General features: G+C 33.9%; 1 protein-coding gene across 1 annotated transcript; it reads left to right on the forward strand.

Annotated features, from left to right (window-relative positions):
- Nucleotides 1-6,022: 6,022 nt before the first annotated feature.
- On the forward strand, nt 6,023-6,961 carry LOC130837208 (olfactory receptor 2L2-like). Its single transcript, XM_057710025.1, has one exon. It carries the CDS (start codon nt 6,023-6,025, stop codon nt 6,959-6,961), a length of 939 nt encoding a protein of 312 aa, XP_057566008.1.
- The last annotated feature ends 2,369 nt before the right edge of the window (nt 6,962-9,330 follow it).

Consider the following 9,330-nt stretch of genomic DNA (forward strand, 5'->3'; position numbering starts at 1 on the left):
TTTTTTCCATGTGATGAGAACTCGTAGGATTTACTCTCTTAACTGTCATATATAATACACAGCAGTGTTAATTATATTTATAGTGTTGTACATTACATCCCTAGTACTTATTTATCTTTTAACTGAAGTCTGTACCTTTGACCACCTTCATCTAATTCCTTCTTCCCCCACCCCCTACCTCTGGTAATCACAAATCTGATCTTTTTTTCTGTGAGTTTGTTTGTTTAGTTGGTTGCAGGTTTCTTTCTTTGAAGCATAATTGATCTATCACACTATGTTTGTTCCTGGTGCACAATATAGTGATTCAATATTTTTACACATTACAAAATGTTCACCACAGTAAGTCTGTTTACCATCTGTTACTATACAAAGATAGTTTGTTATTGTTGACTGTATTCCCCACTCTATATGTTTTATGCCCATGATTCATTAATTTTGTAACTGGAAGCTTGTACTGCTTAATCTTTCTCACCTATTTCATTCATTACCATGTCCCCTTCCTCTCTGGCCACCACCTGTTTTTGCCTTTGTACCTAAGACTCTGTTTCTGTTTTGTTATGCTTGTTCATTTGTTTTGTTTTTTACATTACACATATAAGTGAAATAATACAGAACTCGTCTTTCTCTGATTTATTTCACTTAAAATAATACGCTCTAGGTCCATCTGTGTTGTTGCACATGGTAAGATTTCATTCTTTTTTTATGGCTAAGTAGTAATATTCTATTGTACACACACACACACACACACACACACACACACACACACACACACACCATCTTCTTTATCCATCTATCTCTCAATGGCAGTTTATTATACTTCCTTTTAATACTAGTAAATTAAGTACTTGTGGTGGTTTAACTATTTTTTGTTTGAGTTTTTCTTGGATAGTCTGATCTTGTTTTATTTCCCCAGCTATCTTAAATTTGCTATTGAGGTAAGTTCTTTTTGGTCTTTGTAGAGATTTCAGAGCAGAATAAGCTAAATTTTCAGAAACTATGTTTTTGGTGGAAAAAATATATTAAGACCAAAATGGTACAATCCTTACAGTTACAGTCTTGGTAATTTTAGCTATAGAAAAAAAAAATAATGTTGGTGTGTTTAATGTTATTCCAGTGGTTTCTTACACTGTCCTCATTTTTTTTCATTCTTTTTTATTTATTCTGCTCTGCAGCAGTTATTTCCACCATACTATCTTTCAGCTCACTTATCTTTTCTTCTGCCTCACTGGTTCTGCTAGTGATTATTTCTAGTGTATTTTTCATTTCAGTTATTGTCATTGTTTCTTCTTTAGTTCATCTATGTCCTTGTTAAACATTTCTTGTATTTTCTCAATCTGTGCCTCCATTCTATTTCTGAGATTTTTGATCTTCTTTACTATCATTACTCTGAATTCATTTCCAAATAGATTGCCTATTTCCTCTTCACTTATTTGTTCTTGTTGATTTTACTTCATTCCTTCATTTGCAACATATTTCTCTGTCTTCTCATATAAGTTAGTCTTTTTGAGGTCTCCTTTTCATAGGCTGCAGTGTCACTGTTCCTCTTGCTTCTCTTGTCTGTTCCCAGTAGGTGAGTTTGGTGCAGTGGTTTGAGTAGACTTCCTGGTGGGAGGGACTGGTACCTGTGCTTTGGTGTGTGGAGGTGGATATTTTCCATCTGATAGTCAGGACCATGTCAGGTGGTGTGTTTTGGGGTATCTGTGAGCTTAGTACTGCTTTAGGCTGCCTGTCTGCTGATCGGTGGGTTTGTGTTCCTGTCTTGCTTGTGCTTTGGCATGAGGTATCCAGCATTGCAACCTGCAGGCATTTAGGTTGGGTGGGGTCTTGGAGTAAAGACAGAGACTTCCTGGGGAGCTCTCACAGATTAATATTTCCTGGGCCTGGAAATTCTCTGGCATTCCAGCATCCTGGGCTCAGCACTCACACCCCAGAGTCTCAACCCAAACTCCCAGCTGAGGAACCTAGACCTTTCTGCTGTGTTTTTGTCCTTTACCCCAGGATTTTTTAACTGCAGCAGTCTTGGGACAAAAAAAGTCCAGTCAGTAAAATTGAATCCTGCTGACTTTGCCAGCTGCTGGGGAGAAAGAAATTTTCTTCTACCCTTCTAAGTTCTTCTGGCTACTCATCAGGGAGAACATAAGTTATTTTTACCTCTTTCACAGCCTCAGTCTTCTCATCTGGTTAAGAACTCTGTGGATCTCATGAGGTGCTAGATTTCCATCTCCTGCTTAGATTTGTTGGATCATACTTGGATTCTGTTTATTTTTTTTAGAAGTTGCCATAGCATTTCCCACAGTAGTTACATTTTGCACCCCTGCCAGAATTGCATGTGTTCTAATTTCTTCACATCCTTGCCAAAACTTCTTGTTATCTGTATATTTTAAATATTCCTAAAGGTATTTTATTGCAGTCTTCATTTGAATTTCACTACTAATTATTGATGTTGAGTATCTTTTCCTATTTGTATTGGTCAGTTGTTTATATTCTTTGAAGTAATATTTACTTACCTGCGTCCAATGTTTTAAAAGTATTTTCTTCTGTTGTTGAATTATATTTCTTTATATATTCTGTATATCAATACATTATCTGATATACATTTTCAAAATGTTTTCCATTCTGTGGGTTGCTTTTTCATTCTACTAATAAAGTTCTTCAACATACAGAAATTTTTAGTTTTGTCAGATTCCAAGATATCTATTCTTTTTTGCTATTATTGCACATGTTTTCAGTGTTACATAGAAGAATGCACAGCAAATTCCAATATAATGAAATTTTTCTATGTTTTCTTCTTAGAATTTTAAATTTTAGGTCTCTATATATTTTTTCATTCACTTAAGTTAATTTTTGTGTATGCCATTTGGTAATGGTCCAATCTCATTATACACATTTGGATATCAAGTTTTCTAGCAATATTTGTTGAAAAAGACATTCCCATTGAAGTTTCGAGACACTTCTCAAAATTTATTTGACTGCATGTGAAGGTTTTTTTGTTGTTGTTTTCTCTATTGAATTATGTTGGTTTATGCTTGTTTTTATGCCAATACTACACAGTTTTTATATCACAGCTTTGTAGAAAGTTTTGAATCAGAAAGAGTAAATTCTCCAATTCTTTTATAAGACTGTTTGGGCTATTCTATATATCTTGAGATTTCACATGAATTTGAGATCCCACTTGGGATTATGAAATAGATTTCAATGCACCTGAAGTTTGCTTATGGTAATGTTGACATGTTAACAATATTCAGTTTTCCAACCCATGAACATAGAATATTTTTCCATGAATTTGTCTCTTCCTCAGTTCCTTTCAGTGATGTTTGTGATTTTAAATGCATGAATTTTGTGCCTTCCTTGTTAAATTTATTCCTAAGGTTTTTATTTTTTTTCATCATATGGTAAACGTTATTGTTTTCTAAGTCTTTCTTAGTATTAAACATTATTAGTACAGAAATACAACTGATTATGTATCCTGCAATGTTGATTATTTTACTTATTTGTCCTAACAAGTTTTTATTTTCTACACATAAGATACCTTGGTTCACTTCTGAGCCAATATAATTTTACCACTTTCTTTACAATTTTGCTTTTTAAAATTTGTTTTACATGCCAAATTGTTCTTTTTAATACCTTAAGTATTGTATGAATTTGAAGTGACGAAAGTGAACATCCTTGCCCTGTGAGGATAATGTTAGTTGTGAGGTAAATTTTTAACTGTGACATCAGTTTTACATCACTTCAACATTTTATTCAAGTAAATAAATAACATGATCTCAGAATCCCACAGGACAAAACAGTGATTTAATAGCCTATTCTTCCTGATGCCCAAGGCAAAATTTTATATTAACACATTTCCTTCTGTTTACCAATATATTTGTCACCAACATGCTTATCTTGCTTATCTTCTGATAATTAATAAATATCAAATACCTTCTCTTGACCCTTTACTCTGGCCAATGTGAATGTAGAAATCCACATAGAACCACTTTCACCTCTTTTTCTCTTTTTCCATCCTTTAACATAATCACATCCCACTTTGTGTCTGGTGTGGCTAGGTTGACAGCACATTTCCATCTTCTAGTACATATTGCTAAAATACAAAACATAAGTTATTGTAAAACCTGATGGTATTTTATTATTTTTATATAATCATTCTTCTCATTATCTGTGGTTTCTTGGTCAAGATACTTTTTAGTACCATACAGTTACAGGCAACATTAAGAATTTTAGGAAAATGTTTTCAAGAAGACATTTAGAATTTTCAAGAAAATACCTTTGAAAAATATTGCTCAATTATTTTTCTGTGTTCTGTTCACACATTTTGAATATTGTGGTTCATTTCTATCAATTCTGAAAAAGGTGCCTTTTTTATATTAAGTCCATTATTTGTTTTTTTCTATATGCATTTCTAGGAGTGATAATAAGCAAACATCTCTTCCTTTATAATAATTCTTTATATTAATTCTCTAAACAGCTTACCTTTTGAAAATGGCAAACTTTATTGTTTTATTGTTTTTTTTTTTTTTGTGGTTCTGTTAGATGTTTTTCATTTTGTCTTTGAAAGTCTCAATTAATCATCTTTCTTGTTGTTTTAATTTGCAAGAGTCTTTTTTACCTGACATGTTCTTTTATATATCTAATGACACTTATAAGATAGAATAATGTTTCATACTTCTTTGAAGATATAAATTCTCATCTTAAATGCATTTTTTCTAAGTTTTAAAAATCATTTTGCCTCATTTCTTTCTGAGTGTGTGTGTGAATATGTATCTGTGTTTGTGTGAGAATGTGCATGTATCCGTCTTCTTTCATGTTGCAGACTGTCTTAAAATTCTGACAATATTGGCTCTAGAACAAGTATTACAACTAAAATGCCAAATACCCTGTGTAGCTTGTTTCCTTAAAATGTGTCTTAAGAATTCCTCCTCCTCCCACCAGGCAGATTAATCCCAGGATGCCATTTTCCTTTTTCCATTTAAGGGACTGACCATTTGTATTTCCAAATTTCTTCTTTCAAAAGGTCCTAAATTAGTTCACCTTATATTATGCTTTATGCTCACCTGCTTTTTTAAAATTTATAACATATATATTTTTAATCATCATGATAGCTGTGTTTTAACAGGGAGAGTTTATAAATATAAGTGCTTAAGTGTACACTCTAATCTAGAATTTGAAAGACCTTTAAATTAAAAAATAATAAAAAAGTTAAAATTAAATGTGAATGACAAAATGTCAGAAAGTAATGTTTATCCTACAAAAGGTAGAGAAGCAGAGAGACATGAAACATATGCTTGTATGAGAGATTGCACAGATTTATCAAACTATAAGGGGTGTGGTACATAGATATTCAGGCAAAAAGTCTATTTTCCTTACAGGATTTAGAAGCTCATTGGAGGAAGAAGAGAATAAATTTGTGTAAATGGTACTTGACAGTAAGGATTCATTTTGATTTCACAACAGATGAACCACATCATGTTACTGACCTTAAAGAAGCTTGATTTGACATTTCTGTTTAAAGAAGACTCAAGAAAGATAAAAATAGCTCCTCAACATAAGTGATAGTCTGCTGCAGATTTAGAGGTAAGCCTTAGGGTTTGAATAGGAAAAACAAAACATTTCTTAATGATAATAAATATTTATTCATAGTATAATTACATAATGTATGAATTTACATTGATTTCCTATGAATATATTTTGAGTACCACATCTGATTTCAATGTGACTTAAGTTTGTGTAGGATAGTAAAAGATATTTATCCAAATAATGTTAAAACATATTTTTTATAGGTTTAAAGATTTCTTGGAAAACACACTGGCAGAAAATGTTTGCATTTTCAAATTTTACTCTCTGGATCAAAAAGATAACTTTTCTTTTCCAAAATTAGTAAGTTCACTTCCTTATTTAAGAGCTGTAATATTCTGAATAATGCACAGTAAGATTAAAGAATAACTTAAAAATAGCTTATTGTTTTAAACTTAGCTTTCTTGCTTTGGTTGTCTGCCTTTAGGAAAAATTATGTAAATGACACATGGAAAATTATAATCAAACATCAACTGATTTCCTCTTATTGGGGTTGTTCCCCCCTTCAAGAACTGGCCTGTTTCTTTTTATTCTCATTGTTCTCATTTTCCTAATGGCTCTATTTGGTAACCTCTCCATGGTCCTTCTCATCTTTCTGGACTCCCATCTTCACAAACCCATGTATTTCCTACTTAGTCAACTCTCCCTCATGGACCTGACCTACATCTCCACCATTGTGCCCAAAATGATCTTCAATTTTCTATTTGGAAACAAGTCTATCTCCTTCATTGGGTGTGGGATTCAGAGCTTTTTCTTTTTGATGTTAGCAGGTGCAGAAGGATTGCTCTTGGCCTCTATGGCTTATGATCGTTATGTGGCCATTTGCTTTCCTCTTCACTATCCCACCAGAATCAGCAGAAGAGTGTGTGTGTTTATGACAATAGGTTCTTGGCTCCTAGGCTCAGTCAATTCCTGTGCTCACACCGTATATGCCCTCCAGATCCCTTACTGCCAATCCAGGGTCATCAATCATTTCTTCTGTGATGTTCCAGCCATGTTGACTCTGGCCTGCATGGACACCTGGGTTTATGAGTACACAGTGTTTGTGAGCACCATCCTCTTCCTTTTGTTGCCTTTCACCTGTATTGCATTTTCCTACGGTCGTGTTCTCCTTGCTGTCTATCGCATGCACTCAGCAGAAGGAAAGAAGAAGGCCTATTCAACATGCAGCACCCACCTCACTGTGGTAATTTTCTACTCTGCACCATTTGCTTACACTTATCTACGTCCAAAATTTCTCCATGCTCCAATAGAGGACAAAGTTCTTGCTGTTTTCTACACTATCCTTACCCCAATGCTCAATCCTATTATCTATAGCCTGAGAAACAGGGAGGTGATGGGGGCCCTGAGAAGAGTAATTCAGAGAATCTGTTCTGTGAAAATGTAAAGAAAATCTTCTCATGAGTACTAGATGTTGGATACAGATTTATTAATCAGCATACAACCATGAAAAATATTATTCTATTATTAAATGCAAGGACTAAAATTAATCTAGAGGAGGAGAAGATCATTTCTAGTCAAAATTTTCTTGCAAATATCTATATATCTATATCTATATGTTTGTTTATGTTCATATATGTTTATGTATTGGGTTGACCAAAAAGTTCATTTGGGTTTTTCTGTAACATCTTACTGAAAAGCCTGAATGAAATTTTTGGCCAACCCAACATATGTGTGTATAGTGTGTATATATATATATATACACACACACACACAAATGTTTTCCAGCCTCATGTTTTTTGTTCATTGTATATTTTCCCTATTAATTTAAAAATGTTTAATTTTTACTGGTATGCCATCAATTAAAGTGATTCTTTGGCATGTAATAATAAAAATGAAAACTGTCTACCTGTAGTTGTCTCTCAGCATAACCTTTCTACTATTTTTCACTTATTTTTCAATATGTCTAAAACATGTTTTATGAATGATTACATAAAATTAAAAGTCAGAAAAATCCATGTTCTTCTCATAATAGACCTATAATCAGAAGTAACAGTTGTTCTTTCCTTCAATATAGGGAAAGTACATTTCAGAGATTTAGCTGTGACTTAATCAGGGATTCAGAAGTCCTTACCCTGAGCTGAACAGGAATCACAAGTCCATGTTCCTTTTAGGGTGGTGCAGCCTAAGGAATTAATTTAATATCAGGTGTGCCTGGGGATCAACAATAAGGAACTGGAGATGCCAACATGATCAAGGAAATTGTAAAGTTCATTTTACAATGAGTGGGCCAAATTATGTCTAATTACTAGGTATTAGAAATATCAAGGACTTTCTGGCAACCACCCCCACACTCTGCATATACTCTGTTTACATCTTGAGTAGTCACTACAACTGTCATATTAGATAATATCTCTCAGATGAGATTTTATTCTCTACTCTCCCGTATTCTTTAGTTCTACTGAAAGAGGTTGGAAAAAGTTTACTTGAATGAACTAGTTTTATCCATACATGTTATGGCTTCATCACTTTTCTAATCAGGCTCCACCAGGACTTCCAATAAGAATCTATCAGCTCAAGTGAAAGTCCTGGTTGAAGTGTTGCACTATCCTCCCATGATTAGTGCAGAAATGTTCTTTACCTCCCAGGTGTGGCAGGGAAAGAAAGGGCCATATCCTTGGTTCAAATTCTCAAACATATTAATATAATATTTCTTGTCTGGCATTACCCTCCATTCTTAGAAACTGGCATGACTTACTCTAGGACTCCCTCACTCCATCTCTCACTTGATTGACATATGTGTTAAGAGGAAAGTCCAATTCATTTGTGTTATCAACTCTGCCATGTCAAATATCATGCAGATAGCTTTTGGAAAGTCTGTAAAAGAAATGGCACATGGTTTAATACTATGTTAATAAAACTTCCGATTAATGAAGCTTTCAGTGAAAGCACTGTGGGAGGAATCACTTGTGTTCCCCCAGGTTTTGTCTTCATATGTGATTTTGGAACTTATCCACCCTCCAATGGTTAGACACATAAATATCCTAATAGCTGGCAAGTGGAAGATTTATGCCTATTGGAATTTTATGTTATCCCATTTTCTACATGCAAAGAGAAAAATGGACCTCCTTTCTCTCCCCATTACAGAGTCAAGAGATCCATACTATAGGATACCAAGGTACCCGATGGCAAGTCTTTTAGGAATCTTTGTTCCTAGCACAGGGGTATATGTAAACAGGGATATACTTAGAATTCTATCAACCACCATTGGCCAAATGGCTGAAGGAACTGCAAAGAGCATTCCAGCACACACACACACACACACACACACACACACACACACACACACACATCCCTAAATTACTTTGCCCAGGCAGTATTAGATAACAGAATCACCTTATATTTTCTACTCACCATACAACGAGGTGTTTGTGTTATTGTTCACACTGCTTGTTGCACTTTTCATCAATAACTCTAGAGAACGTGAAACATGCCTAGAAAAAATCTACCAAAAGGAAAAATGGTTACAAGATATAACAAAATAAAGCACAAGCCTAAAATATGAGGGTGAGTCAAAAATTATCTTCACTCTGGCTGTTGAATTTACAGAAGTTTTAATATAACTAGAATGGGGATGATGTTTTGACTCACACTTGTAATTGAAATCTAAGAAATGCCAGGCAAATAATTCAGAAAATTTTTCTTTAAGAAACTTAGCTAAAAGAGAACACAGACAACTAAACAAAATCAGGAAAGTACTGTTGGAACAAGATGAGAAGTTCAACAAAATGTAAAACATAAAAAAAACAACCAAAC

Source organism: Hippopotamus amphibius, chromosome 15 (assembly GCF_030028045.1).
Source record: "Hippopotamus amphibius kiboko isolate mHipAmp2 chromosome 15, mHipAmp2.hap2, whole genome shotgun sequence".
NCBI classification, from domain to species: Eukaryota; Metazoa; Chordata; class Mammalia; order Artiodactyla; family Hippopotamidae; genus Hippopotamus; species Hippopotamus amphibius.